Source organism: Myxozyma melibiosi, assembly GCF_037950935.1.
Source record: "Myxozyma melibiosi strain Phaff 52-87 chromosome Unknown BZA70scaffold_1, whole genome shotgun sequence".
Classification (NCBI taxonomy): domain Eukaryota; kingdom Fungi; phylum Ascomycota; class Lipomycetes; order Lipomycetales; family Lipomycetaceae; genus Myxozyma; species Myxozyma melibiosi.
In genome coordinates, this window is record NW_027042915.1 from 2,658,877 (window position 1) to 2,686,047 (window position 27,171).

At 48.0% G+C, this 27,171-nt stretch overlaps 12 protein-coding genes across 12 annotated transcripts; 5 read left to right on the forward strand and 7 right to left on the reverse strand.

The window, feature by feature from the left end:
• Window positions 1–130: 130 nt before the first annotated feature.
• BZA70DRAFT_272920 (uncharacterized protein) lies at window positions 131–2,698 on the reverse strand. Its single transcript, XM_064911750.1, has 4 exons — window positions 2,300–2,698; window positions 2,203–2,232; window positions 716–886; window positions 131–644 (listed from the first exon to the last, which is right to left on the reverse strand). The coding sequence occupies exons 1-4, from the start codon at window positions 2,525–2,527 to the stop codon at window positions 324–326; spliced, it is 750 nt and encodes a 249-aa protein (XP_064771133.1). The 5' UTR covers window positions 2,528–2,698; the 3' UTR covers window positions 131–323.
• Window positions 2,699–2,885: 187 nt separating this feature from the next.
• On the forward strand, window positions 2,886–4,212 carry BZA70DRAFT_287425 (uncharacterized protein; the record flags this gene model as incomplete). The annotated part of the gene is made up of 3 exons (XM_064913951.1): window positions 2,886–3,541; window positions 3,599–4,076; window positions 4,135–4,212. 3 exons carry the CDS (start codon window positions 2,886–2,888, stop codon window positions 4,210–4,212), a joined length of 1,212 nt encoding a protein of 403 aa, XP_064771134.1.
• A 159-nt stretch (window positions 4,213–4,371) lies between these two features.
• Window positions 4,372–4,862, reverse strand: BZA70DRAFT_287426 (thioredoxin-like protein; the record flags this gene model as incomplete). Its single annotated transcript, XM_064913952.1, has 3 exons — window positions 4,372–4,431; window positions 4,496–4,760; window positions 4,819–4,862. 3 exons carry the CDS (start codon window positions 4,860–4,862, stop codon window positions 4,372–4,374), a joined length of 369 nt encoding a protein of 122 aa, XP_064771135.1.
• Window positions 4,863–5,201: 339 nt separating this feature from the next.
• BZA70DRAFT_233559 (Cation/H+ exchanger) lies at window positions 5,202–7,240 on the forward strand (the record flags this gene model as incomplete). Its single annotated transcript, XM_064910265.1, has 11 exons — window positions 5,202–5,319; window positions 5,374–5,633; window positions 5,695–5,739; window positions 5,808–5,904; window positions 5,975–6,146; window positions 6,218–6,266; window positions 6,326–6,378; window positions 6,435–6,464; window positions 6,520–6,559; window positions 6,734–6,876; window positions 6,928–7,240. The coding sequence occupies 11 exons, from the start codon at window positions 5,202–5,204 to the stop codon at window positions 7,238–7,240; spliced, it is 1,320 nt and encodes a 439-aa protein (XP_064771136.1).
• Window positions 7,241–7,503: 263 nt separating this feature from the next.
• Window positions 7,504–8,575, reverse strand: BZA70DRAFT_272932 (transcription factor BTF3). The gene is made up of 3 exons (XM_064911751.1): window positions 8,454–8,575; window positions 7,963–8,136; window positions 7,504–7,892 (listed from the first exon to the last, which is right to left on the reverse strand). Exons 1-3 carry the CDS (start codon window positions 8,497–8,499, stop codon window positions 7,645–7,647), a joined length of 468 nt encoding a protein of 155 aa, XP_064771137.1. The 5' UTR covers window positions 8,500–8,575; the 3' UTR covers window positions 7,504–7,644.
• Window positions 8,576–9,030: 455 nt separating this feature from the next.
• Window positions 9,031–11,784, reverse strand: BZA70DRAFT_272934 (actin assembly factor). The gene is made up of 3 exons (XM_064911752.1): window positions 11,342–11,784; window positions 9,389–11,267; window positions 9,031–9,324 (listed from the first exon to the last, which is right to left on the reverse strand). Exons 1-3 carry the CDS (start codon window positions 11,549–11,551, stop codon window positions 9,299–9,301), a joined length of 2,115 nt encoding a protein of 704 aa, XP_064771138.1. The 5' UTR covers window positions 11,552–11,784; the 3' UTR covers window positions 9,031–9,298.
• Window positions 11,785–12,073: 289 nt separating this feature from the next.
• Window positions 12,074–13,661, reverse strand: BZA70DRAFT_301344 (uncharacterized protein; the record flags this gene model as incomplete). Its single annotated transcript, XM_064914716.1, has 3 exons — window positions 13,041–13,661; window positions 12,909–12,979; window positions 12,074–12,881 (listed from the first exon to the last, which is right to left on the reverse strand). Exons 1-3 carry the CDS (start codon window positions 13,530–13,532, stop codon window positions 12,074–12,076), a joined length of 1,371 nt encoding a protein of 456 aa, XP_064771139.1. The 5' UTR covers window positions 13,533–13,661.
• A 286-nt stretch (window positions 13,662–13,947) lies between these two features.
• On the forward strand, window positions 13,948–16,546 carry BZA70DRAFT_272937 (uncharacterized protein). The gene is made up of 8 exons (XM_064911753.1): window positions 13,948–14,027; window positions 14,103–14,370; window positions 14,440–14,542; window positions 14,597–14,717; window positions 14,770–14,912; window positions 14,972–15,143; window positions 15,204–15,786; window positions 15,849–16,546. The coding sequence occupies exons 2-8, from the start codon at window positions 14,241–14,243 to the stop codon at window positions 16,490–16,492; spliced, it is 1,896 nt and encodes a 631-aa protein (XP_064771140.1). The 5' UTR covers window positions 13,948–14,027; window positions 14,103–14,240; the 3' UTR covers window positions 16,493–16,546.
• Window positions 16,547–17,735, reverse strand: BZA70DRAFT_272941 (protein component of the small ribosomal subunit). Its single transcript, XM_064911754.1, has 3 exons — window positions 17,046–17,735; window positions 16,872–16,979; window positions 16,547–16,801 (listed from the first exon to the last, which is right to left on the reverse strand). Exons 1-3 carry the CDS (start codon window positions 17,589–17,591, stop codon window positions 16,766–16,768), a joined length of 690 nt encoding a protein of 229 aa, XP_064771141.1. The 5' UTR covers window positions 17,592–17,735; the 3' UTR covers window positions 16,547–16,765.
• Window positions 17,736–17,950: 215 nt separating this feature from the next.
• BZA70DRAFT_308874 (P-loop containing nucleoside triphosphate hydrolase protein) lies at window positions 17,951–20,393 on the forward strand. The gene is made up of 2 exons (XM_064914868.1): window positions 17,951–20,054; window positions 20,117–20,393. Exons 1-2 carry the CDS (start codon window positions 17,994–17,996, stop codon window positions 20,258–20,260), a joined length of 2,205 nt encoding a protein of 734 aa, XP_064771142.1. The 5' UTR covers window positions 17,951–17,993; the 3' UTR covers window positions 20,261–20,393.
• A 174-nt stretch (window positions 20,394–20,567) lies between these two features.
• BZA70DRAFT_244673 (uncharacterized protein) lies at window positions 20,568–25,897 on the forward strand. Its single transcript, XM_064910611.1, has 5 exons — window positions 20,568–21,028; window positions 21,101–21,235; window positions 21,295–23,076; window positions 23,138–24,587; window positions 24,646–25,897. Exons 1-5 carry the CDS (start codon window positions 20,825–20,827, stop codon window positions 25,785–25,787), a joined length of 4,713 nt encoding a protein of 1,570 aa, XP_064771143.1. The 5' UTR covers window positions 20,568–20,824; the 3' UTR covers window positions 25,788–25,897.
• BZA70DRAFT_35124 (ADP-ribosylation factor family-domain-containing protein) lies at window positions 25,810–26,876 on the reverse strand. Its single transcript, XM_064915052.1, has 2 exons — window positions 26,578–26,876; window positions 25,810–26,525 (listed from the first exon to the last, which is right to left on the reverse strand). Exons 1-2 carry the CDS (start codon window positions 26,640–26,642, stop codon window positions 26,024–26,026), a joined length of 567 nt encoding a protein of 188 aa, XP_064771144.1. The 5' UTR covers window positions 26,643–26,876; the 3' UTR covers window positions 25,810–26,023.
• Between the last annotated feature and the right edge of the window lie 295 nt (window positions 26,877–27,171).

Consider the following 27,171-nt stretch of genomic DNA (forward strand, 5'->3'; position numbering starts at 1 on the left):
GTGTTTTGGTGGTATTTTGCATCCCATCTGCTACAACTTTTCTTAATTACTTTCAGAATATAACTATTCCTGATCGAGCGAATTCTTCACTTTTTGATTCAGAGATCTTACACGCATAAGAAAATCTACAATTATCTACATAGATGAAGAGCAATAATTTAACAAAGCCATGTGCCAATATTCATTTCATAATTTATAACAATACAATTAAACCCTCAAGCAAACAACCTTATACATATTCCAGAGTGTCTTGCGATACCATCTTGGATACTACCCATTCATAACCCACGAAAAACCATTTGTTCTCGAAAAAAGAACACGCCTTACATGGGGATATCACCCATATCGACGGCAGGCGCAGCGGCGGCAGGAGCAGCGGCAGGGGCGGCTCCAGCAGCAGCGGGAGCGCTGCCAGACTGGACAAAGTAGTCAGCCATCTCGGCATCGAGCTGCTCGACAGTCTTCTTTGGCCGGCGAGCACGTCCCTTGCGGCCTCCGCGAGTGGCAGCACCAGCAGCAGGAACAGCAGCGGCAGGACCCTTCTTTCCACGCTTGGACTTGGCAGCAGCGGCAGCTACAACCTCGGGCTTGGCCTGGATTCTGTCGGCCAGGGTCTTTCTGTTGGGGTCCACAACAAGCTCAATCTGGATTGGTACAACTTCGTTAGTCAAATTCGATGTTTCCCAAAACGGATAAAAGTAAACATAAAACGTACGGAGAGGATCTTCTTTCCATTGTCGATAGGAACTCCATTGAAACGCTTGAAAGCGCGGCTGGCATCGCCGTGTTTGCTGAAAACCATGGTGGCAACGCCAATGGACTTTCCGTTCTTGTTGAAGGCAAGACTGCACTTCTTGACAGGACCAATCTCATGGGCAAAGTATTCCTAGTAAATCATAAAATATAAATATCATATCAGAATAGTAAGTAAAACGGTGGCGGTCCGAGTCAATCGAAAATTTTGCTGCAAAGTTAGTCCCAGTCGACCGCTGTAAGTCGAAATGAGTTTCGGGAGTGGGCGTGCACCGCTGGAGATGCGTCGTTCACTGAATCGTTCCGCTTCTTGCATCCACACAAGTCCAAAATTTTCCCCGGAGTTACACAGACGAATGCACGAGTTACACAGACGGATGCACGTCCATCTAGTGCACTTTCATTCTCGTATAATCTCAACATCCCAAATCAATCGCGAGTGCAATCAGCAGATCAATATTGGGAGTAAAGTTATCGAAAAACATGTAGATCCTCATTTGGGTATCGTACAATCGCTGAATTGCCATAACATTCATGAAATGTTACGACCAGCATGGTTCGGTATGGAGCAGCAAGACCAATCAGGTCTCAGAAATCACAGCATTAGCTTCACTGAAGGCTCTGCAAAGATCCAAGAACTCTTTCGGTTCATATCTGAGATAGCATCATGCTCTTCATAGTTATCAAGCATATAGGCGAGTAACGAAGCGTTTCGATATGTCGTCTATATCATACTCGCAGAAGGACTGCTATGACGATCGAGAGAACTGTATCGTGCCAGGTATACGAATGCAGCATGCAAGTCGTGAAGCAGTCCATTGGGACCTGAAGCTTCCCCATAAGCGTTTAAGTCTTCCGCAGGCAAAAGGCCATGCGCGTTCGCGGTCAGCCACCACCGCTACTAAATCTCGAATATCTGCAGCATCTTTCCGTCTCTATTGAAACGTGATAGCGTGCTTAAAAATTTGAGAGAATTGACTTAGTGCAAAGACATCTGGCCGATGAAAGGTCTTCCTGCACCCATCCGAACCCATATATATCTTGCAATATTAGCAGCAGCGCTCTTCGGTAGCACAATGTTGCTACCAGCGCAAGGTCAAGACATAACGTCGACCTAGTTGTGTATAGAAGCATGAGGCAAAGGGATGCAGAACGCTCAATGAGCCACGCAACTATACCACTCAACCCCGCGAAGCCTAGCCACAGCCTATATACGCATCACCAAATGGAAACCCAAGCACACAAATAAAAGCGTGCTGGTGTGGCCTAGCTTTGGTCTCGCGAGGGAGTGTCTGACATGATTCCTCTTATTGGGAATCATGTACGATCCAGCTTTCTCGCACGAGGAACGTGCGACCAAGTCGGAGGAGTGGAACAAGCAACGTATTGCGCTTATATTTTCGATTGATTCTCGCCGAAACCGTGTTCGCTGAACGAGATTCAACATACCTTGATTGACGATTCGTCAATATCAGCCGGCTGAGAGGGATGTTAGTATTGCACAGATCATTAAAGGCATGTGAATCGAGGCTGACAAACAACATACCAAGTTAGAAATGATGATCTTGTCATTATCCAATCTGGAAGTAGGATCGAGCGAGGCCGCAGGCTTCGCAGCAGCACGAACAACCGGCTTGGTAGCGGCCTTGCGGACACCGCCACCGGTGGCACCACGAGCACCCTTCAGGCCGCCACGTCCTCCACGTCCTCTCCGTCTAGCGGAGGGGTTCTGGGAGATGATCTCATCGAGAGACTTGTCGAGATTCATAGACATATTGAAATATTAATCCGATTAAATGATAAAGTAAAAGTGATGACTGAGAACAGGTTCGCGATTTGATGCAAAGCTGTTGGATCTGATCGGATGGGGAGAGATCGTGAAGTCGGAAGAGGGAGAAGAGAAGAGAGAACAAAGCAAACGGGCGGGTGGCTGGATGACCCTTGAGTTTGTACCCTCCGCAGTTTATCATTTATGGCATAAGCGCAACAGCCCTATTTGTGGAACATAACTAATGCGTGATCACGTGCACTCAAACGCGTCAAAGCCACGGCGCGCCTGCTGAAGATCATCGGATATCAAGAATAATTTTGCAGCTCAATTGATTGCTTATAATGCTAGTATAGTATTCAAAATGGCGAGGAGTAACACAACAGTGAAATCAAAGACCCCACAGTCAACTAAAGGAAAATCTGCTGCTCAAAAGGGCGGTCAGCAGCAAAAGCCGACCGCTAAAGCGCCGATCGCTAAACGCGGTAGCTCAAAGAAGAGCACGCATTCGGAATCTGAAGTTGATGATGACGCTCTAGACGATGATTCTGATGAAGAAGATGGAGAAGAATCATTCAGCGAGTTTGAAGAAGAAGACGGGGAGCCTGAAAGCGAGGAAGTGAGTGAGGAGGAAGTAGTGTCCGATGACGAGGAGGAGGAGACATCAAAGAGGCGTAAAGGCCCATCTCCAAGAGGTACCCCGAAAAAGAAGCGAAAGTCCACCGGAGGAGATGATAGTGCTGATGGGTTTGATGGACGGGAAATTTTCATTCCAAAGAGGGCTCCGAGAACTGACGGAGGCATTCCCTACAAACCAAATCAGCTACATCCAAACACTCTATTATATATACGGGAGCTGAAAGATAACAATGAACGTGACTGGTTTTGGGATCATGAAGCTGAATATCGAGTAGCTAAGAAAGATTTCGATGAGTTTGTTGAGTGTCTGGCTGAAGAGATGACGAAGATTGATTTCACGGTCCCGCCATTGCCAGTCAAAGATCTTACGTTCCGCATACAGTAAGTCAAACTGATCAAGTCTCTTGCGAAAGATGGGTCCTAACATTATTCGAACAGTCGAGATGTTCGTTTCTCTAATGACAAGACTCCTTACAAGCCCTATTTCTCCGCAGCATTCTCTAGAACTGGGAGGAGCGGACATTACGCACACTACTATGTCCACGTTGAGCCCGGTAACTGTCGACTTGCAGGAGGTATGTGGCATTTATCCGAGAGCAACAATGATGGACTTCGGACCATGAGACGGCTCATTGATCGAGGTGGGCGTCGCTTCAAAAAGGTCATTGAGGATCCGGAGATGAAAAAGTTTTTCTTCAGGAACCCGAACAAGACGCCTTTGGAACAGTTTCTGGAAATGAACCAGGGAGATGCTCTGAAGAAAGGTCCAAAAGATTACCCAAAAGACCATAAAGATCTTCCTCTCTTGTGTCTGCGGAGTTATACTGTGCACAGTATGTTGAGCGATTCCACTTTTGATACCGGGAGCGACGCAGTGGGGAAGATCATAAGAGTTTTCAAGGCAATGGTGCCATTCGTGAGTTTCCACGCATGTTAGAAATACACTGAGTATTCGCTAACCGTTCATTTCATAGGTAAACTTTCTCAATTCTGTTATTATGGACAACGAGGATAGTGAGGAGAGTGGAGAGGAGGAAGAAGTAGAGGGGTAAGAGTAATTGACTGGGTTAGCTTGAATGCGCTCACAGTCTTGTGTGAGACGAGTCAATGCGATAATTTTATAAATAGTTGAAGGGGCCTTCCGTAGATTTTGTGTGTGGCTTTGAATTCGGATCGATTCGCCGGTGATGCATGGTGCGGAGCGTAAATACTTACTGCTCAATACTCGAGATCATAGTCTTTACACCAGCTTCGTCGTCACCGAGAACAGCCTGGAAGACTGTTAGCCTTATGCTCGAACAGTATTATCACTGGGTGTATATGGTGTAAACATACCTTTCCATTGACCCAGTCGATAACCATCGGTCGCAGTAGATTTTTTGATCCCCCTTCCAGGATTGCCGATGCCTCGGTGTAGGATGTCGCGCCAGGAACAATGGCGGAGACTTTGCTTTGGCCGGCGTATTTCAAAATCGTCTTCAGTTGATCTTTTGTGGGCACACCTTCAGTCACGTCCAAATCGAACAGACGTTTGCCTTCTGTTTGCTTGCTCTTCAGAAGCTGCAGAATTCGACGCGAGGCGGATGAAGTCGGAGAGTGGCTTTGTATGACGTGTCAGTGTCTAATATTTCTCTGATGGATCATATATGATATCTTACAATAACGTAATAACGTTACGGGCACTGTTGAATGCACTAAACATGTTGATGTGGGATAAGAGTAATTGATTTGTGGTGGGAAGTGTGGATTGCAGGAGAGGAGAGAATGATGTCAGAGGAACTTCAATGTCTTGGGAGATGACTGACTGAGCTTAAACCGCTTCCGTACCTTTTTAGATATCTCCCAGAGTGGCCAAACATCCTCCAAAGCCAAGACTATCATGAAAACAGGCAATTACGTGCAAGAAAAAGCTTGCCACTTGGATAATACGATCGGTTTACATGATCAGGTCTTTCTCAACTGACAACCGGCTTGGCAGAATTATTTTTTTGCTCAAGTCCACATCTCTTTGAAGCAAATCGATAACGATAGGGACGTACTCATGCCTGCAGTAGTTCCCAGCAACTTCAACTATGTCTGCGCACTTTTAGGCGGATTCATCCTGGTGTTTGGGCAGCTGTCCTATGTCATCAGAGACAGGCTTTATGTCTCAGAAGCTCGTAAGTAGAGACTGCTTGACATCTATCGCGCGTCATTGTACTAACGTCCTCAAGTCCCGTCTTTACTATTTGGCATGGTATTCAAGACAGCCAATCTTATTCGACCGTCCGACTATGGCTCAGTGACTGAGATCACGCGAGAATTTGCTAGACTAGTGCTAGGCCTACAGCTTATGATAGCGGGAGCGCTTCTGCCTATGAAATACGTTCGCAAAGAATGGCTTAGTATATTCATGCTTCTGGTGCCTGTAATGACCACTATGTGGATTGTCTCGGGACTCATCATCTATCTATGCATTCCAGGTTTACGCTTTGTATGTATAATATCAACAGCCGCTCTGCAACTTTGGTACTGTGGTCTAATAATCTTTATAGCTCGACGCTCTCATTATGGCTGCATGCGTAACTCCCACCGATCCAGTAAGTACTCACGAAGGAAACATTCTATACGTACAGAGAATGAGCTGTCTAACAACCCCAGTTGACAGGTATTGAGCAACTCCATTATCAAGGGCAAATTCGCGGAGGAGAACCTCTCGGATTCTCTCCGGAGCATTATCTCCGCCGAATCAGGAGCAAACGATGGTTAGTATCTCAGTCAAGTTTCTTCTACTAGCGAGTCAAAAAATATATAACTAAAATCATGTATGTTTAGGATTTGGTTACCCGTTTTTGTTTTTGGCACTGTACATTTACCACGACAAGGGAACGCAGATCGCACGCGACTGGATCGTAGAAACTGTCATCTACCAGATTATCCTTTCAGTCGTATACGGCGCGGTGTTGGGATATGCAGCTATGAAGATATTGCAATTCTCGGTCAAGAGGTATATCTTTCTGTGTTGCTTACAATTTCGACAAGTAATGGAGTGCTTAGCTGATTTTTCTAATGATACAGGAAGTGGATTGATGAAGAGTCGTTTTTTGTTTTCATTTTCGCCCTTGGTGTAAGTGACATTTAGCTTTCAGTTTCCACCAAATATGCTAATCGACTAACATCAACCAGATCTTCATTATCGGTACCGCTGGTCTACTTGGTACGGACGACATTCTGGCTTGGTATGTAATCAGTCAAATTAACCCGATATCCGTCTCGTCTCTAACTCATGATATAGTTTCGTCGCCGGAAATTTCCTTAACTGGGAGTAAGTCTTAGATTGGTATCCATCATCCTGATAATTGTTCTAACAGAAATCGCAGTGACTGGTTCCAGTCAGAAACGAAGAACAATAATATTCAGGTAAGCAAGTTCCAGCTTGAATGGAAATGGAGACTTTAAGTGCTAACTAGGTGCAGGCGTGCATCGACTATCTACTGAACATCTTCATGTTTGCATGGTTAGGAGCAGTGACTCCCTGGTCGGTAAGTCGCCTTACTTCAACATTCTGTATGCTCCTACTAATTCTTATTTCAGGACTTTTCAACTCCAGAGATTCCCGTGTGGAGATATATCGTTATGGGCATCGCAGTCATGCTATTCCGTCGGCTGCCTGCTGTCGTGTTGTCATACAAATTTATCCCACGAATCGAGAATGTCAAAGAAGCTGTGTTCTCTGGGTAAGTCTATATGCCTGCAATAGTTGATATTCAAAACTAATCTGCTTGTAGATTTTTCGGGCCAATCGGTGTTGGCGCTATTTTCTATTTGCATGTCTGCCTTGAAACAATGGAAGCGTACGGAGAATCGGAGACCACGAAATATGTTATGAAAGCTATCTCTCCAGTGATCTACTTCTTGATGGTAACCAGCGTCGTCGTGCACGGTCTTTCTATTCCTATAGTTGAGGTATGTACTTTCTTAATTGTTCGCAACGGTGACCATTCACTGACAACTCAATGTATAGTTTACCCCTCTGTTATACTCGAAAGCGTTCGGACCGAATGCAATGTTTTGGAGATCAGAGACGAAGGGTCTCTCTAACGAAATGACCTTGACTCCATCTGAAATGGAAAGCAATGCGCCGAAAGTACACGCCAGACTAGGCGGAGTCGCACCTGGCTATCCTGAAGAGGAAACTTCGACAGAAGAAATCACTGAGATGATTCAGAACCGGAATGGGTCGGCTGAATTCGAACAGAAGTCCAAGTAGAAAAAATGATATGAGAATTGAGCTAAACTGGCTCTGTCCTTAGATCATATATAGCATCTATAGACTGTTTCTCCAATTCTGCAAAGCACATAAGTTTTTAGGTTGCATGAGTTTATTTTTATCTGTTTTTACCATTGGATACAATTTACAATACATTGTTAACCATAAATGATTGATTAAGCTATACTTTTTTCCCCATTCGCCTCGATTGTAGCATCCTTTGATCTGTCGTTATTTATTCGACATCGTCTTTTGTGGTATCGAAATCCTCGCCCGAGACCAGATCGGGGATCTCATCGTCATCCTCATCCTCCTTCTTGTTGCCATCGAGCTGTAGTGACTTGTAGGACTCGGCGATGCGACGCAGGCTGGCAAGAGAGTCGGGGCCGAGCTGGTTGAGGATACCAGGGAGAAGCTCGGGGAGGTCCTTCTCCTCTCCGTTTCCGTAGATGGCGAAGGTGTTGGCGGCAACAGCAGCTTGGACTATAACGACAATGTTAACAATCAGATCAAACAGCCTGATCAATGAACAAACAGAATAGACGATAGATACCCTTGGGAGCGGCGAAGTGGATGACCTTTCCGTCGTCCTTGAACATGTTGACTTCCTCAATTCCCTGGATGGGCTGGACGTTAAGCTTCTTCAGCGAAGCCTGCAGCTTCTTGTCATCGGTACCAGCGTTCTTCTGGGTTTTCTTGGTCTTCCGTCGGGGAGTTCCCTTTCCACTGAATATCGATTACGGTTAGTATGACCATCCTTCAACTGAATCCGTCCATCAGCACATCCCGCATTTTGCAGATGACTTTCGTCATAGCCTAGCCATCAATACTGGTCGGATTCATTCGCTTTTCGTAATCGACAGATTTTCACGTACCCTGCACAATCAAATAGTTAGCATAATGCACAAACTCGTCCGCTGGTCCAGAGAATGATCATCTGCGTAGTCGGACTCGGCTCTGATCGCGCAGTCCAGCACCTGATCATAGACCCCACACAGCCATTCCCCAACCCCTCTAACTCGTGAAAAAAAGACTGAAGCATACCAATTCTAACTGACTGCTGAAGCTTTGCTAATTTAGCGGCGTCCATAATGACTTGTTGTGTGATTTAAAGATACGGATATGATCTCTAATTCTATGTGAAAGTCGCCGGAAGCAATTACGGAATACAGGCTTTGCTCGATCTTGCGGTGAAACCCTAATATCTCGAGTATGTACGGCCGCTCTGCATACATTTTGGCGGGCGAGGGCTCGTACCTCAAAAAACAGTCACGCAACTCTTGGAGCCTCGCGGTGCTTGCTTGACCACCACACAGTGTCTTCCGGGCCTAGTTCCCCAGTTCCAGCATTTTTGGACTAAATATCGTCAGTGAAATAGTTGAATAATGGTCTTTTAATTCACATATATACGTCAAACAAACTAAGCACCTCTGTGGCCGTAGAGTGTGGTGTTGAGCGTCGTGAAGATCAGAGGTCTCGTGGATCCACGTGACTCACCTGCACGTGATTTTGATCTGTGTATTAGTACGATATTACCTAATGATCTTTCCAGCTCAACTTCCCAACTGGGTAATAACCATGCAATACTATCTCAAGTAATGCGGGTTTGCTACAACTCTGCTTGAATGCTTATAAATTCTCTTTTTAATCAAATTATAAAGATACGCACGAGAATACAGGTAACAATATGCCATGCGATCACACAAAAAAACAACAAAAACGTAGTATATGCTACAATGTCGCCGCGCTCTTCGATGCTCGAAAAAAGAAAAACAAGCAGTTCAGTTTTTGCCGAAAATCTTACATGTAGGTTGAAGATCAGAACTCTCCGATGCTGTGACTAAATATCTCTACAAAATTTCACTCTACAAATCCTTTCTTTGGCTATCTCACCACTCTTCGTTTCCTTCGTCATCTATCGAGGAATTAGTATATGATAAGATATTTTCAAACAAGACCGGGAAACAGTTGAAACTTACCGCTTCCTGCTACTTTCGTTTTCCGCTTGTTCAGCGCAGCCTTGAGGGCATCCTGCAGATTCGCACCAGGTCCATCAACGGGAGCAGCAGAAGCAGCAGATCCACCACCGCCACCACCACCTTGTGGCACGACCAGCGGCTTCTCCAAGTGCGTCTTGTCGACCTTCTTGAGCTTCTGTACACCGGCGCCTCGAATCGAAGCCAAAAGCTGGTCACGGCCATCACCGCCTCCAACCTGCGGTAAAGGCGGTGCTGAGCTCTCAGTTGGAGCTCCGAACCCTGGCGGAGGAGGCGGGGGAGGTGGGGGACCAGAGCCCATGGAAGGCGGTGGAGGAGGTGCGGGGGGTACGCTGCTCGTACTCATCGGAGGCGCAGGAGGCACAGACTGCTGCGGGTAACTGGGGTAAGCCGGCTGCTGCTGCTGTATAGGTGTACCGTATGCAGATTGCGGCGGAGGAGGAGGGGGTGGAGGCGGCCCAGCTGAGCTCTGGCTATTGTTGGCATAGCTAGCAGGCGGAGGGGGTGGCCGTGGAGGTGCCATTGCAGTGTTTGTTCCTCTTGGTGGAGCAGGCGGGAGCGGAACGTTGCGTGATCCATGCTTATGGGGCGGTGGGGGTGGTGGAGCGTTTCCGGTTGATGACGGTGTAACGGGCGAAGGAGTAGGTGCGAAAGAAGGCGGAAGTCCGTTTTGCACTGGAACTCGAGGAGGCAGAGAAGGAGGCATTGGAACTGGCCTATTCGCCATATTAGGCGCCGCTGGTAATGGGCCACCTTCTCTAGATGGAAGCGGCGGCGGCATCGATCTGCCAGGCTGCCCAAATTGAGGTTGCCCGGGCTGACCAGCAGGTTGCTGGCCATACGGAAAAGGCTGCTGTGGCTGGGCCAGAGGAGGAGAAGACTGGCCATACTCATACTGAGCCCAGTTCTTTTGCGCCAAAACAGGAGGCGGTGGTGGGCGGACCACAGAAAGTTGCGAGCCTGCATTTGCCAAAGGAGGAGGCACGTTGTATTTTTGGCCAGGAGGAGGAGGGCGAGCCGTAGGAGCGGGTGATGCAGTTTTCGAAACGGGGGGACTTGGAGTATTGGAGTATAGAGGTGGAGGCTGTGCATAAGGTCCAGTTGGACTCGGGCTCGCTGAACTTGATGGTGGAGGAAGGGGAGCTCGGTTGGCTGGAGGAGGCGGAGCATTTGAGGTTGGCACGAACGGGGGAGGAACCTTGAACATCGTTCCTGATGGAGCAGAAGCCTCACTTCCACCATCAGACGGAGTTGATGCGCCCGTCGATTGTGCTGAGAGAGGAGCAGGAGGTGTAGGCTTTGATGAACCTCGTGAGGTAGGAGGCTGGAGTGGAGGTGGAGGTGGCGGTCCCTTGGCCTTCTTGTCAACTCTGGACGCCGATGATTCCGTGTTCTTTGCAATCAACTCCTTTATGCGCTCAGGATCACTGTTCACGAGCATGTCTTCCGTAATACCAATTTCGCTCAACTTCTCCAGCACCTTCTTCATATTAGGATCATGCTCCTCACCACTATCTGCACTCATAACACTCTTCTGATCGCTCTCAGTCTCTTGGTGAATCTGAGCTAGCGTATAGTTATTTCCAAGCTTTTGATAACGTAGCACGTCTCCACGAGGCCCCGCGGCAGCAGTAACTGGCTTCTTCTTCAACGCTATCGCATTCTTGTTGGCAATCGTGGCTTTAGACGCGTACTTCTCTTTGTGCTGGACCTTCTTCAGAAAAGAGTGAGCCTCCGAGTCATCGGCAAATAAAAGTCCCGCATAACACTCTTCTAGCTCGAATGTGTGGAAAAATGCTCTGTCTTGGTTGTACTGGAAATCGACATATAATTCCTGATCCCATATCACACCACGGTTGCCCTAGATATCGAATAAGCCACGTTAGTGTCATCTGCTCCAACGAATCAGACAGTTCCGGAACCTATTCAACTCACAATTATGTCGACGATCTTGAGAAAAAATGTGTTTCCGGTCAAATCGTTGACGAGCGCGACCGCGCCGACGATTCCCGTGAACGTCCAGGCGGTAGGATCGGGGTATGCAATATAGAGACGAGCAACCGTAGCCTCGACGATTTTGTTGGTCGCCTTGGGGATTGATCGTTTTATCTTGTCCTTATCCGCGGAAGCGATAAGAGACGGCATGGCGACGAAGTTGAGATGGCCGCGATTCCTATAGATCGGTGGACTGAACTCTCGGTGCTGGGGTAACTGGAGAGAGCCGAGTGCTCGACAGATCTAAATATATGCAGACTGCGCTCAAGTGCGGATCAAACTGCTTCAGTATCCAAGTAACGATAATCGACTGACACCGGTATCAAAACCCCTAAATCTCTGGACTATTCGCAATGCTCCGCGAGAGCTGGTTCACGGAGGAGTGGTGGCAGTGCTGAAGTCCCGCATGCCGCCGTACCGTCCAGAAAGGAGTGTTACCCTGCCCACTGCCCGATTACGTCACCGAAGGCTCGAGCCATAATTCGACAGCTATTTTGATCTTTGAATACTTTACAGGCCTCGAGGGTCTGATTTCATTTTATTTAATCATTCTAATAATACAAAACGGCTGTTGTTGACATCAAGAATATCAAAGGAATGCACAAGATGCAGAGGTCCAACACAGAATAACAATCGATGAGCCGTTCAGTCAACTCAATCGTCAAGCATCTGTCAATAGTCGAAACTATCATCATCAGAGTCATATACAGAATTTGAATCACCCAAGTCATCGAACTCCATTTCTTCTGTATTCAGCGCAGTATATCCGTGAAATCTGTGCTGTATAATCTCACTGAACACCGAGCAGATGCTGCCTATATGGCTTGTAACGCTCACAGTATCACTGTCAGCTGAATTGGTGCTGTTCCAGATGCCGACGGGGAAGCACGATCTCCTTTCCTGTTTACGTTTGATTCTCATGATATCTGTATGAACAACCTTTTCAGCACCCTCTACCGAAGCAGGATCCGACACCGACATACAGTCGGTATCCGGTGTGAGCTCATTTTTCAAATTGGAGTCATCTTCGTCAATATGCTCATTCACCCCGAGACGCACAGTCTGCTCGGAATCTGAGCATGAAGAGGGGGACATATGTCTGCGAAGTTCTTCCGATACCGGAAACGTCTCATAGCATAGAGGCAGAATATTGGGCGCGATTCCGCCTTTGATAGTCTCGGGCTCGTTAAGTAAAGCTGACTGTGCGACGGAATCGACCATTTGGTTCCAATTTTCTTGTTGATCATCACAAACTCCGTTCTCGAGCCCACTTCCTTCTGTGCTTGATCCGAATATCTCGTTATACATAGCGTAGCCGTGGTCGCTAATTTCGATACTTCCATCATAACCTAGCATTTTCTCGAGATCTTCGTTATCTGATGAGATGTCAAGTGAGATAGAAGATTTCCGCAGGGAGTGTGTATCCGTATGCATATCTATGCCAGACTCTGATCTGTTGGAAACTTTGCCTGTAATATCACTGTTAGCTTTTCGTTATACCATTTACCACAGGCAAGCCTGTATTATCATATTTGAGCGAGTTTTTTTACGGGTAGACTGCATGTGCGATGATGGTTCCTGGTGACCGGTGCGTTAGTACTTTGCTCGACAATGACGATAGACAGTTGATACCACATACATAAAATAGGAACCATCCTTGAAGCCTCTGTCTGTTGCGAAAACTTGCTGGGTCGTCTCCCCCGGAACTCGACTCCAGTACGCTGTCCACGAAATGTCTAAGAATTCTGAGCTGAGTCGCGCCGGCGATCAAGTCATATCCTAGAGAACGGTTGCAACCATTTGCTAGCATTGGGCTGTCCTCCATAGTCTTTAGTAATTCCTGTAGAGCTATATGATCCCTGAACTCGAGCTTCAGGGTATTCTCATCGTCCCGCATCAGGTGGTAGAGATATATGATCTCTGGTAAATGCTCCTGCAGTCCATATTTTGTTACTAGTCCTGAAAGTTTAATAGCTGCTTCCTCTTGAGTTTCTTGGGGTGGACTTTCGCCGAGTTCTTTGAAGAATTTGGACTCCTTGATAGGAAGGTCATCAGCTTCAAATTTGCTGTCTGCGAATATTGAATCTAGAAGATGGACGATAAAAGTCTGGGAAGAATTCGATGAGTCCATTTTTCATAAAATATGCGCGTCGGCTATTTTTGTTTCATGGGTATTCGTTGGCTGGTTGATCTCAAAAATTGATAGTTGAGTTGGGGAAAAGGCCGGTACCTGGAATAAGTATTCTGATTCGGACTGCACATTTAAATAATATAAAAATAGTCGCTGCGACAATAACTACCACATCAGCAAAGTCGACAATGCACCCATGACTGTGGCCATGAGTTCATTTCTAGCTAGATTCAAGGCCAATCATAAAATTCTACAATTCAATCAAGTCTTGAATGCAACACGACAAAGATCAACAAACAATAGGTCCAGATATAGGCTGAATATAAAACTGTCCAGATACGTCACATAATCGCTTAGTAATAAAATACGTCGGGAGGAGTGCGGCTTGCCCCGAATTGACGGACGTGGCCATTGGAACTGGACCTGCTCGAAAGCGCGTCGCGGTCTTCTACTTCTCGACAGCATCCGCATTTACTGTTGTTGATACTGACTCTAGTGAGCTCTAATATCAATCTGATTAGCAAGCTTTGATCGATTGCTGTTTGATCTTCTGACAAAAGTTCACATCAGCATTATATAACGCTGAACGTTGTCGTTGGGGTGCTGTTCAGTTCATGATCGGATCCCTTCCTTTCGAGTGAACACTATCTCGCCTTATAATCAAGCGCATCACTAGAATCTCGCGATCCCGCCTTATTTATCACAACAATGAGTGACTCACGCTACTCTTACGACGAGAATGCCGAAGCTTGGCCATATTTCGCCATGACACTACTGTCGTTGGTGTTGGTGCCGACAACATTCAAGAGACTGACGAAGATTGCGCGCTCGCCAAAAGGTACGATCGATCTATTTTCCAATCCCTCTCAGTGATATGGTGCAGGTGCTAACATATTTCGATTAACAGAGTCGGTCTCATCTGGCCTCGAGAGCCAATACAAACCCCCCAGCTACGATATAATCTCGAAATCTCGGAGAAAGAGTAAACAGGGGAAGATACTCACTGTAACGTATGTATCTCTACTATCCTGTCATTGCGTTACCTAAGCTAACTTGTATTTAAGAAATGTGTTGTTACTCCTCGGATGGGTGATCTTCTTCGCCGTCTTATACTTTGTCCATTCGCAGGAATCTACAGAGGAGGTTCAATTATTTGATCCGTACGAAATTTTGGGGATCGCTTACGTGAGTATATCTATCGATTGTGAATACAGATCTTGTATTGACAGAGTTATAGTCCGCGACTGAGAAAGAGGTCAAGAGCAAGTACAGAAAGCTATCATTGAAGTTCCACCCTGATAAGATTGGCCGAAACCTGGGGAACAACACCAGGGAAGAACTGGAGGCGCAGTATGTCGATATGACAAAGGCATACAAGGCGTAAGTGATTTTCTCTCATTTGAATTTATGACTGATTTACTAAAGGTATATCCGTGCAGATTGACTGATGAAGTGACTCGGAAAAACTATCTCGAGTACGGTCATCCCGACGGTCCCCAGCCAACGAAGCAGGGCGTTGCTCTGCCGAAATGGCTTGTTGATGAGAAGGGTTCGCCATTGGTTATCTTGTCCTATGCTTTGCTGGTCGGAGTTGCCCTCCCATTTGTTGTGGTAAGTGCATGCAGATAACTTGACTTGATATTTTGCGTCACGTACTAACAAGCACGATAGTGGTACTGGTGGAGTGGAACCAAGCAGTACACCAAAAACGGCTTGCATACCGTCACCGCCGCTGATATTTTTGAAAAATTTGCAAAGACTGAGTTCGACAACATCACGGATGACGTTTTGTTGGATCTTCTCGCCAACGCTGAAGAGTTCAAGGTCCTGTACCCCGGAATGACCCCTGAGGAAGTTCGTAATCATCTGGAGAGCTACTTGAATAGAGAGGAGGAAAAGCTGGAGGATGAAGTCAAGAAGCTTGGAATCGTCGCCAGATCGAAGACGATCCTGGACGGAATGCTTGATATCGCCTCTTCGTTCAAGAATGTCGACTTGATCAAGCGAATTCTGCTGCTTTCCCAGCTGTTCACTCAGGCTTTGCCACCCGGTGCGAATGAATTGCTCCAGCTTCCATTTATCGACAAAGCAAAGGCAGAGTCTTTGGAGATCAAGACTATCAAGGAATTGGTTGCTGTGTCTGATGATGAGCAGAAGAAGACGCTTGGAATCAAGAGTGTCGAGGACTTTAAGATTCTGAAATCTTTTGAATCGCAGATTCCGCAAATCGAAATTCTCAAGGCGTTTTTCAAAGGTGAGTCTTCTTTCTGTTTGGTATTGACATTTTGTACTGATATTAATGCAATTTCTTTCTAGTTCCCGGAGAGCAGGTTGTCATGCCAGGTTCCCTGGCTCATCTGGTCATAAAGTACAGAGTTTCCTATCCTGGCACCAAGCTGCCTGCTGTTGATCCCAAGGATTTGGAGGAAGAAGATGACGCGGAAACTCTCAAGAAGCCGCTCTCTACGAACAACAAGGCGCCTCTTCTTGAGTCCATATACGCTCCGTATCTCCCTGTTTACATTCAGCCCAGGTGGAATGTGCTCTTGATCAATCCCCGTGAAAACAAGATCGTGGAGCCGCCGACTGCCATCACGCGTGCGTACACCGATGGGAAAGTCAGCACTTTCAAGGTGCAGCTCTCAGCTCCACTTCCGGATCAGCTCGGGAGGTTCAGACTTCTGATCGAGCTGCGTTCAAACAGCTTCGTTGGCGCTGATGCCATGGAGAGCGTGTATCTTGAGATCTCGCCCCCACCTACTACTGAGGAAGAAATCGAAGATGATATCTCTGACCCTGACGAGGACTCTATTGCGGGTGCAATGGCTATGATGAAGGGTGGAAAGACAAAACGGAGGGCGATCGAAGATTCGGATGAAGATGCTGATGAGAGCAGCGAGGAAGAGGAGGATAGCGACACTGACATCAACACCGATACGGAGGATGAGGGAGATGCATAGACATAGTAGGCAGTATCATTAGTTTACTGTATAAAATTTCCATCTGGTTTACTTGTTTGTCATGTAATATATGTTTTTAGCTTTAGAATAAGACGGTAAAGATAAAAACCTTTTCTTCTCGTCATCCATATGAGGTCAAGATTCCCTCTTTGTATCATACACGGACAACGTGAACATAGCATAAATGATAGGATGATGATTATTTTTGTACACTAAATACACTTTTGAAATCCTTAAAAACAACAAAAATGAACCAACATAACATAAGATTCTTTAACGGTTAGACTTGGCGACACGCTCCAACTCGTCCTATAAGCGATATGTTAGCAATCCAAAAACCTGATTGAGTTTGACTAGCAGAGAGTAAAATAAAACATACCTTCTTCTTGATAGCGTAGGAGTTGGACGATCCCTTGCCGGCATTGATGAGCTCCTCAGCGAGGCACTCAGCAATGGTCTTGATGTTACGGAAAGAAGCCTCACGAGCCTGTGATGGTGAATTAGCACTTGTTCGTGGTATAAACGTGTCTGGAAAAACTTTTCGAATACTTACACCAATGGTGATGAGCGAGATAGCCTGGTTGACACGTCTCAGAGGAGAGACATCGACGGCCTGTCGTCGGACGGTACCCGCGCTTCCGATACGGGTGGAGTCCTCACGGGGACCGCAGTTGACGATAGCATCGACAACGACCTGGAGGGGGTTCTGGTCGGTGAGAAGGTGGATAATCTCAAGGGCGTGCTTGACGATGCGGACGGCGAGAAGCTTCTTGCCGTTGTTGCGGCCGTTCATCATGAGCGCGTTGGTGAGACGCTCGATGATGGGGCACTGAGCCTTGCGGAATCGCTTGTTGGCGTATCGGCCGGCGCTGTGCGAGATGTAGACGGGCTGACGGATCTGGATGTAGTCGGTAAGGGAGATGTCCTTGATCTCGACTCCCTCGAAGGTCCACTTGTTGAACAGCTTGACCTGGTTGCTCTCCCGGACGACGTCCTCAGGAAGAAGAGTCGACTCGATAACGGGCTCAGCCTCGAACTCCTCGACCTCAACGGCCTCGTACTCCTCCTCGTAGACCTGCTCAACTTCGTTGTCAGACATTTTTTCGATTGGTGTTGGTGAAAGGAAGTGCTGGAGTTGCTGAGCTGTAATGAACTGAAAATAGTCGCTGGCTGATTTCTGGTATTACACTTCGTGGTCCAGAGGTGAGGCGCGCTGCAATTGTGTGTACGCCCTTGAGCAGAACGAGACCCTTGGTTGGGGGATCTTTGTGACTGCTATTGTAGGGTTAAGCCCTACAAAAGAGCTGAGAATGACAAGCTTGGTGATTTGGATCTTGAGTGTCACTCATAAAGATCACGCGCTGAACAGCCAAAAGTGTCACCGAAAAATATTGCCGCGAGCTCATCGTCTCAACTCCCAACTGCCTGACTTTGCGGTGGAAAAAAATATTCAACGTTCTGGATAAGCTAATCAGTCAAACGCGATCCACACACATCTGCAATGGCGAAATCACAAAAGAAGACGAGAGAGGACGACTTTATCACGACTATCTCCGACTCGGACTCAGAAGTGCCTGATCTCGACGACGATGAGCTAGAGGCTGAGGACTCTGATCGGCCTGTCGAGGTCGAGGAAGTAAAGCCGGCCAAGAAGGGCAAGGGACCCAAAGCCAATGGACAAGAGCCAGAGTTTGCTCTCGACTTTGATCTTGGAGATTTTGAGTCAGTGAACGCATTCAGTGGCTGGGATTTTGACATGCAGGACCGTGCTAAGGGAAGCGGGCGCCGTCAGGTTGATTTGGACGGAATCATTCAACGGCAACGCAATAAAGAACAGGGACTGGATGACGAGGGAGAGGACTCGGATGCAGAAGAAGATGAGGAGGTCGAGGCTCCGTCTAGGACTAAATCAAAGAAGATTTCCAGTGCTGTTCAAGTGGATGCAGAGGATGATGGCAGCGATAAAGAGGAAGAAAAGGGAGATGACGCTAAAGATGAAGATGGAGATGACGATGACGATGAAGAGGAGGTTAAGGTCAGCAGTCAAGACGCAGAGGATAAGCTAGCGGCACTCAAGAAGCTTGAGAAGATCCAAGAGCCCGCAAAATCTAAGAAAGCGTCCAAGAAATCTGCAAAGCCTGCAGCTGCGGTTGACGATGACGAGTCTGAGGAATCTGATAACGGTATGGATGTCGACCCGGACTTAATTGACGACGACGGAAATGCAGGCGACAGCGAGAGCGAAGAAGAAGAGAAAGACACCCCGAAGGCTATTGCAAAGTTCTTTGCCGCTCCAGTCAAGCCAGATCCTAAGAAGCTTGCTGCTCACAAACAGTTCCACACTCTGAATATCTCACGACCTATCCTTCGCGCTATCGCTGCCCTCGGTTATGCTGCCCCAACCCCGGTTCAAAGTGCAGTTATCCCGATTGCACTTTCTGGGAAGGATATTGTCGCTGGTGCCGTTACTGGTTCAGGAAAGACAGCTGCTTATATGATACCTGTACTGGAGAGACTCTTGTACAGGCCCAAGAAAATTGCTTCTACACGTGTTGTGGTTTTGGCGCCTACTCGTGAGCTGGCCATTCAGGTTTCGGATGTCGGCAGAAAGCTGAGCCAGTATGTGCCCGGAATCCGGTTCGGATTGGCCGTTGGTGGTTTAAATCTGCGAGTGCAGGAGCAGGAGCTCAAGTCTCGTCCCGATATCGTCGTCGCTACGCCCGGTCGATTTATCGACCATATCAGAAACTCTCCTAGCTTCCAAGTTGATGACGTGGAGATCCTAATTATTGATGAGGCCGATCGAATGCTGGAGGAAGGTTTCCAAAAGGAGTTGACAGAGCTCTTGACCTTGATGCCGACTCGGAGACAGACTCTTTTGTTCTCCGCCACCATGAACTCCAGTATCAAACAGCTTATTCAGCTCTCTTTGCATCAGCCAGTCCGGATCATGATCAACCCCCCCAAGCAGGCCGCTAGTGGCCTTGTTCAAGAGTTTATTCGCATTCGCAAGCGGGAGAGTGCAAAGCCCGCTATCTTGACTTGGCTTTTGAAGAAGTTTGACAATCATGAGCGTATTATGGTTTTCGTATCTCGGAAAGAGACAGCTCACAGATTGCGCGTTATTCTTGGACTACTGGGCACCAAGGTGGGCGAGCTTCACGGTGCTCTCACTCAGGAACAACGTCTTAATGGTATCACAGATTTCCGCAACTCTGCTGTGCCTATTTTGATATGTACCGATCTTGCTTCTCGTGGTCTTGATATTCCCAAGGTTGAGATTGTGGTTAACTACGATATGCCCAAGTCTCATGAGATCTACCTTCATCGTGTTGGTCGAACTGCGCGTGCTGGCCGCACTGGTCGCAGTATCTCATTGGTTGGTGAGGCAAAGGCAGAGCGGGTGATTGTCAAAGATGCCGTGAAAAGCCTGGAAAAGGACAAAGGAAAGGCCGTCAGTCGGAATGTTAACTGGGACGAGGTTAACAAGGTTGTGAAAGACATTGAAGGAATGGAGGAGTCGATTGAGGCTGTGCTTCAAGAAGAAAAGTCTGAGAAACAGGTACGTGTTCTCTTCTAGTGCAATGTTACGTGGGCGATGCTAATATTGGTGCTTTTATTTAGTTGGCGATTGCGGAGATGCAGCTGAAGAAGGGCGAGAATTTGATTAAGCACTTCGACGAGATCAAATCCAGACCCAAGCGAACTTGGTTCGACGACTCTAACGAGAAGAGCCGAAAGCGGAGAATCAGAAGCAATAAGGCATAGAGGCTGCGATTTACTTAGAAAGATACTGTTACATTTGGTTTGCATTTATAGGTATTTCTTATGTTTTCGCGTTCTTGTACGAAATTCTGGAGCCGGTTAGAAAAAGTTTAATACTCGATTGCTATTTATTCCAATTCTGATGTGACGACATCCACGTGCACAAAGTAATTCTGGGCAGCAATGCACGGAACTGTAAAAGGAAACCATAGCCTGAATCGCCCGAGAATATATCCCCGGTTTAACCACATCGCGTGTGCAGGTCATCTCGTACGGCGTAAGGAGGAGGACTTCACTCCGAAAGCCAGCTCCTCCACGGGCTTCAAACTCGCGCTTTCTCTCTTCAGATTTAGCATTTCCCCTCGAGTGCTTCTGGGCGCGCGTACTATTCTGCGATAGCTTCGAGTTGGACCGCGCATATTCCGCGGACGACCTTCGTTTGCTGACGCGCGACCTCGTTCCAGTTCTTGTTGCAATTTTTGGCTCTATAGCTGCATCTTTTAGGACCACGTCGGTCGGACGCGTTCTCTGTCCGGGAAGTCGTCTGAATCTCGGTGTGGCCTAGCTATGAGCTTTTTACAGGATTTGCTGCAAGGAGCAATAGCAGATATGGATCCTAGAGCTCCGTATGCAAACACAAACAGCTCCGAGAGCTCGTATACTGCCCCAAGCAGCCTGGTCACAGGCGACAGCAGCTGCGAGGCTTCAGCGTTCAGCCCCCAGATCTTGGAGTTGAACGCAAAGCTTTCTTCACTTGACTTTGAATTATCCGTACGTGTCCTCTGCCTATGTTGTCCTGTTCATTCACGAGTGGCTAATCATTTTGTTTCAAATCATACACAGGAAGGCGATATCACGGAGAAAGGCTACAAGAAACGTCGGGCGCAGTTGCTTGAGGAGTATGGTGTGTCTATGGATGGGGAGATTACAAATACTCCTGTATTGGGTGCCGATGATGGTTTTCAAAATAAGCAGCTGGTAAGTAGCACGGCAGGCTTCTACTTACATGTGTTGTCTAACAATGATCGCTATTTTAGGCATCGGTGGCATCGATGGCGTCGGTTTCAAGCTTACCTTTTCCTGCGAGACCTGAATTTAGCGAAACACGATCAAGTTCGAGCGCAGGACTGGGGACTGTTGAGAGCATAATACGCCACGAGTATGAATTCGAAGATCAACAAAACGAATCTGCTGCTCCCGATTCGAACTATATGTTTTCCCTGTATGGAAATGAAGAGACACATCAGGCTTCTTCATACGGATATCCCCAGGACTTGGTGCTGCAAATGCCGCTCGATCCACGAGCAACATCCGAAGCGAATTTTGATCCTCAAAACGGAAAGAGCGCGATGGCGAAATTTGATAACCTGGCAGCTATATTACGGCACCGAGGTCGAAGCAACGCCAGAACGAATGCGATCGTCACTCTAGACGCAAAGGGAAAGGAATTCTCGGCTATCACATGGGATAAGTTGGCTTCTCGTGCTGAAAAGGTTGGCCAGGTGATCAGAGACAAGTCCGGCCTCTATCGTGGAGATCGAGTTGCTTTGCTGTATCGCGAGTCGGAAGTGGTTGATTTTGCGGTTGCGTTACTGGGCTGCTTCTTGGCTGGCGTCGTTGCTGTTCCCATCAACACGATAACCAAATTCAAGGACATAACATACATTCTCAATTATACTCAGTCACATCTCGCGCTCACGACAGATGCAAACCTGAAAACGTTCCATAGAGATTTCACTGCAGCGGGACTGTCCTGGCCTCGGGGTGTTGAATGGTGGAAGACAAATGAGTTTGGCTCATATCACCCTCCCTCAAAGAAGGCGGATCTCCCGGCACTGCAGGTTCCAGACCTAGCATATATCGAATACTCACGAGCCCCTACGGGTGAACTTCGGGGAGTTGTGATGTCACACAAGACCATGATGCATCAAATGAGCTGTCTCTCATCTATTCTCTCGAGCAAGGACAAGCGCAGTGCATCGTCGTCAAACTCGATAACCAGAAGTCAGAACGTGTTGAGTTACTTGGATCCCCGGCAGTCTATCGGAATGATCATGGGAGTATTGATGACGATATACGCTGGGAATACCATGACATGGGTGCCCCAGTCTACATTGGCTGTTCCTGGCCTTTACGCAAATGTCATCAGTAAATTCAAGCCCTCAATCTTGCTCGCTGATTACCCCGGACTGAAACAGGTAGCGTACAATTACCAGTCTTACCCTTTGGCAACCCGCAACTATTCCAAGAAGCACCCGGTTGATCTTTCAAGCATAAAATGGTGCTTGATCGACTGCTTGACCGTTGATACTGAATTCCACGAGATACTGGCTGATAGATGGTTCAAGCCTTTGGGAAACAAGCGTTACCAGACACTCGTTGTGCCGATGTTGACCCTGTCCGAGCACGGTGGTATGGTTATCTCCATGCGAGACTGGATAGGAGGCCAAGAGGCTCTAGGATGTCAGATGCCGGATGAAATGGAGCCTGCAGATGCCTTTGAGCTTTCAGAACTTCTGCTTGACAAGAAGGCTCTGTCAGCCAATAAGGTGACGATCCTCTCGACCAGGCCTCACAAAGACGGCTTCTTCAACGACTACAATCCGCAGGATATCATTCGTATTGGAGCTTTCGGGTACCCTTTGCCAGATGCAACTCTCGCTATCGTGGACCCTGAAACCTGTATCCTTGTTCCTGAACTGGTCGTGGGTGAGATATGGGTTGACAGTCCCTGCCTTAGCGGCGGGTTCTGGGGCTTGGGCCGCGAAACTGAGATCATCTTTCACGCTAGATGCTGGGGCAACGAAGGCACTCTGGAGGTAAGTCACGATTTCGAAATTTGATTTCTTTCTGCAGCCATATGTACTAACTATCGTGAAGATGGAATTTTTGCGCACTGGTCTATTGGGATTCATCTATGCTGGTAAAGTCTACATTCTGGGATTGTATGAAGATCGTCTGCGCCAGCGCCGTGAAGTCGATGAAGATCAGAATTCGACTACGAATAGAACAGGCATGGTATACGAAGGACAGCGCAATTACAGATATCATTATACCGCCCATTTGGTACAAACAATCATGCAAACTATCCCGAGGGTGTTTGACAGTTGCGCATTTGATATATTTGTGAACGATGAGCATCTGCCGGTTATTCTACTCGAATCGGCGCTCGCGGTCACGACTCCGGAGACACCCACTGGCCCTCCTCGCACGATTGATATAGACGCTCTTGAGGCGATGGCGGAGAAGTGTATGGTTATTCTTCGTGAGCGCCATAATGTCAGAATATACTGCGTATTGATCACAGCACCGAACACGCTTCCTCGGACGATTCGGAACGGTCGGTCGGAAATTGGAGCTATGCTTTGCAGGAAAGATTTTGAGACCGGAATTTTGCCTTGCGTTCATGTGAAGTTTGGAGTTGATCATGCGGTCAACAATCTGGCTGTTGACCAAGCGGTGGAAGATCACGGTGGAATCTGGTCTGTCGCGTCATCGAGGATGAGAGACGAGCTTCTTGTTAATGACGATAAGCAATACTCTGGAATCGATGACCGCGATGTAGTGATGGACGATAGAACAGGACGCGAGCTTTCAAACTTCACGTCTATTGTTGATATACTCCAGTACCGTGTTGTCTGTCAGCCTGAAGAGCTATCCTTTTGTACGATTGACGCCAGATCTCGAGAGAACAAGGGCATGTCGTGGAAGAAGTTTGATGCACGGATTGCTGCTGTCGGATCGACGATGATCAACAAGTACAGACTTCGAGCGGGAGACGTTGTGATTCTGATATACACACACGGAGAGGATTTCGTGCACGCGGTACATGCCTGTCTGACGTTGGGAATCATCGCCATTCCTATTCCTCCTCTGGACAATAGCAGGCTGAGCGAAGATGTGCCGGCGCTTTTGGGACTAGTGAAGGACTATAAGCCTAAGGCTATTCTCTTGAATGCGGAGACTGATCATGCAATTAAAAGCAAGGCTATCGCGCAACAGATCAAGCAGACATGTCATGCCGCGAAGCTTACGATGCCGCCTACATACAACACTATGAAGACCAGCAAAGTCTCGGGAGGCTGCAAAGATCTCAAGTTCAAGATGAATCCGGCATGGATCGCCCCTGGTCGAACCGCATTGGTTTGGGTGCATTGGACTGCGGACCAGAGGCGGGTCGCGGTTAAGCTGAGTCACGCTACGATTCTTGAGATGTGTAAGGTGCAGAAGGAGACCTGTCAGATGCAGAGCTCGAAGCCTGTGGTGGGCTGTGTGCGGTCCAGTGTGGGCATTGGGTTTTTACATACGTGCTTTATGGGAATCTACGTCGGTAAGTTGGATCATGCGTTGCTGTTCAAGACGATTATCATGACTAATTAGAAGAATAGGTGCCTCTACATATCTGATCTCTCCGGTCGACTTTGCGGCTAATCCGCAGCTATACTTTTTGTCCCTCGCTCGCTACAAAGTCAAGGACACATACGTGACTCCACAGATGATTGACCACGCGCTGACTTCGACGCCGATGAAGAGCAACAGCCTTCGTGATATGCGCAATCTCATGATAGCATTCGATGGTCGTCCACGGACTGAGCTTTTTGGAAAAGTGCGAGTTCATTTCTCCTCAGGAGGGTTGGACGGCACGGCAATCAATTCAATCTATTCGCACGCTTTGAACCCTATGATCACAACCCGATCATACATGTGCATCGAGCCGATTGAGCTGAAGCTGGATCTACGTGAACTTCGTCGTGGGTTTATTGCGGTGGCGCCTCCTGATTCGAAGCGGCACACGCTGACTATTCAGGATAGCGGGATGGTGCCGGTATCGACACATGTGCTGGTTGTACACCCCGAGACTCGACGGCTGTGTCGGAGCAGTGAGTATGGTGAGATCTGGGTTTCTTCGGGTGCGAATGTGGACGGTATCTACGAAAGCAAGGATCCATTTGACCAGATGCGGTTCAGCTCGACGACAGTTGAGGCGGACGCGGGCCTGGATGCATATAGCGAGCGAAATCTCAAGTATGTGCGGACGGGCGATCTTGGGTTTTTGAGGACGGTAGCGCAGCCGGTTGGTCCTGGAGGCGCTATGGTTGATATTCAGGTTCTGTTTGTGCTTGGGTGTATTGGCGACACGTTTGAGGTTCGTGGCCTCAGCCATTTTGCGCACGACATTGAGCGCACGATCGAGTACAGTCATCGAACGATTCCGTTGGGATGCAGCGCGGTTTTCCAGACAGGAGGAGTCGTGGTTGCGGTTGTCGAAAGCAGTCGACAGAAGCAATTCCTGGCCTCTCTGGTGCCGGTGGTGGTGAACGCGGTGATGAACGAGCATCAGATGGTGCTTGACGTTGTTGCGTTTGTAGCCAAGGGCGAGTTCCCGCGGTCAAGACTTGCGGAGAAGCAGAGGGGCAAGATCATGGCGGCGTGGGTGATGCGCAAGCTGAGAACCACAGCCCAGTTTACTGTTAGTAGCAGCACAGAGCTGCAAGCTAGAATAGCTGCAGCGAATGCGGCGACGCAGTAGGTGTTTTTGTATTTTTCTTGTTTCTTACGATTTCATATTGTACATTTTTTTTCCTAGTCTTGGTTGATACGATAAGCAGTTTTGGTGAACATTGGAGATTTACATACAGTATGCATGATTAAATATATATTAATGGTAATTATGTGCGACTACTGTACACATGAGCACTAAAAGTCTCTTTTGGTCTCTTTTTGGCTGATATAGTCTCAACTGTGAGGGAGCTGAAAGCTTCGACTTCAGTCAAATAGATATAATCGCGCCCGCACTTCCTCGACGGTCCAGTCCAGAGCAAAGTCAAGATTTTCGCCAGTGTAAGCACTGCATGGCATGACTTTGTACGCGTGGTTAGTGATCTGCGCGAGCCCCAGCTGCTTCGTCACCAGATCGACAATGTTCGCGCGCTCTTTTTCATCCAGTAAATCCATCTTGTTGATCAGCACGAGCAACCCAGCACCTGTCAGCCTGTCATCTTTCACCACGGCGTCGAGTTCGGCGCGGCAATCACGTAGACGGCCGGTGGCAGAGGCGTCGACGACCCAGATCAAGGCATCTGTCTTTTCATAGTAATTCCGCCAAAACGGCCGTAGCGACCGCTGTCCACCTACATCCCAGATGTTGAGCGTGTATGAGCCTCTAGGGACTGTGCGGATGGCAAAGCCGAGGGTCGGCGAGACTCTGCGGACGTCTTCGCCTAGGAGCGCGCGGACGATCGAGGTTTTGCCGGCATTATCTAGGCCTCTGGGACAGTCAGCTTTGGAATGCGCGCGTGAGAACAGAAAAGTCTACATACAACATGAGGATGCGCATCTCCTTGTCTTTGAGTTTCTGCTTGCGCAGGGTCGTCAGGAGGCCCATTTCGGGCGATATGTGTGTTTGAGAGCAGGACGGTTGATGATTTGATTCAGATGCAGCCTGTATCTAGTTTCTAGGGAGATGGAGGAAGAGGAAGAGAGACAGACGCGACGCGCGCTGTGAGCGAGGTGCTTTATGCCCCAGAAGAGCAATATGGCCGGCCTGAGTCACGCCATTAGCTGATACGGGTTTGATGGCACGGGTGCCCTAAACCCATGAATATCGCGAGCCGGACGACGGTGGGCCGACAGCGACGAAGCAGGCAGCAGCGCGGAGAAGATGCAGAGACCAGAGAAATGCCCGACCGACACTACCAAATTCTACGTCGAAAAAGTCTTCTCGTAAAGCCAGCGCCGGACAGCTCCACGGCCCAACGGTGACTGAAGTGAGCGCCGCACGTGTTCATCAGCAGCCCGTACAAAATTAGACTGCGCTCAACGAGGCGCCGCACGAGCGTCAAGACAAATTTCCATGTTATCGCTGTTTTTTGCCGAGACCTGCTTTCCTCCTCGCAAGCACTCCTCCCGCCCTC

Bases quoted from the DNA above. Each gene is read 5' to 3' on its own strand.
- BZA70DRAFT_272920 (XM_064911750.1), bottom strand. From the start codon at position 2,527: ATGTCTATGAATCTCGACAAGTCTCTCGATGAGATCATCTCCCAGAAC. The intron at 2,233-2,299 runs GTATGTTGTTTG...CATCCCTCTCAG, and splicing joins AGATCATCATTTCTAACTTG to CCGGCTGATATTGACGAATC. The intron at 645-715 runs GTACGTTTTATG...GTACCAATCCAG, and splicing joins ATGGAAAGAAGATCCTCTCC to ATTGAGCTTGTTGTGGACCC.
- BZA70DRAFT_272932 (XM_064911751.1), bottom strand. From the start codon at position 8,499: ATGGACGCCGCTAAATTAGCAAAGCTTCAGCAGTCAGTTAGAATTG. The intron at 8,137-8,453 runs GTATGCTTCAGT...AATCGATATTCA, and splicing joins TCAGCAGTCAGTTAGAATTG to GTGGAAAGGGAACTCCCCGA. The intron at 7,893-7,962 runs GTATCTATCGTC...TTGTCGTTATAG, and splicing joins CCACTTCGCCGCTCCCAAGG to TCCAAGCTGCTGTTGCCGCC.
- BZA70DRAFT_272934 (XM_064911752.1), bottom strand. From the start codon at position 11,551: ATGCCGTCTCTTATCGCTTCCGCGGATAAGGACAAGATAAAACGATCA. The intron at 11,268-11,341 runs GTGAGTTGAATA...TTCGATATCTAG, and splicing joins TCAAGATCGTCGACATAATT to GGCAACCGTGGTGTGATATG. The intron at 9,325-9,388 runs GTAAGTTTCAAC...ATTCCTCGATAG, and splicing joins AACGAAAGTAGCAGGAAGCG to ATGACGAAGGAAACGAAGAG.
- BZA70DRAFT_272937 (XM_064911753.1), top strand. From the start codon at position 14,241: ATGAGTGACTCACGCTACTCTTACGACGAGAATGCCGAAGCTTGGCCA. The intron at 14,543-14,596 runs GTATGTATCTCT...CTTGTATTTAAG, and splicing joins GGGAAGATACTCACTGTAAC to AAATGTGTTGTTACTCCTCG. The intron at 14,718-14,769 runs GTGAGTATATCT...ACAGAGTTATAG, and splicing joins AAATTTTGGGGATCGCTTAC to TCCGCGACTGAGAAAGAGGT.
- BZA70DRAFT_272941 (XM_064911754.1), bottom strand. From the start codon at position 17,591: ATGTCTGACAACGAAGTTGAGCAGGTCTACGAGGAGGAGTACGAGGCC. The intron at 16,980-17,045 runs GTAAGTATTCGA...TCACCATCACAG, and splicing joins TCTCGCTCATCACCATTGGT to GCTCGTGAGGCTTCTTTCCG. The intron at 16,802-16,871 runs GTATGTTTTATT...TATCGCTTATAG, and splicing joins CCTACGCTATCAAGAAGAAG to GACGAGTTGGAGCGTGTCGC.
- BZA70DRAFT_308874 (XM_064914868.1), top strand. From the start codon at position 17,994: ATGGCGAAATCACAAAAGAAGACGAGAGAGGACGACTTTATCACGACT. The intron at 20,055-20,116 runs GTACGTGTTCTC...GCTTTTATTTAG, and splicing joins AAGAAAAGTCTGAGAAACAG to TTGGCGATTGCGGAGATGCA.
- BZA70DRAFT_244673 (XM_064910611.1), top strand. From the start codon at position 20,825: ATGAGCTTTTTACAGGATTTGCTGCAAGGAGCAATAGCAGATATGGAT. The intron at 21,029-21,100 runs GTACGTGTCCTC...AATCATACACAG, and splicing joins CACTTGACTTTGAATTATCC to GAAGGCGATATCACGGAGAA. The intron at 23,077-23,137 runs GTAAGTCACGAT...ACTATCGTGAAG, and splicing joins GCAACGAAGGCACTCTGGAG to ATGGAATTTTTGCGCACTGG.
- BZA70DRAFT_35124 (XM_064915052.1), bottom strand. From the start codon at position 26,642: ATGGGCCTCCTGACGACCCTGCGCAAGCAGAAACTCAAAGACAAGGAG. The intron at 26,526-26,577 runs GTATGTAGACTT...TGACTGTCCCAG, and splicing joins GAGATGCGCATCCTCATGTT to AGGCCTAGATAATGCCGGCA.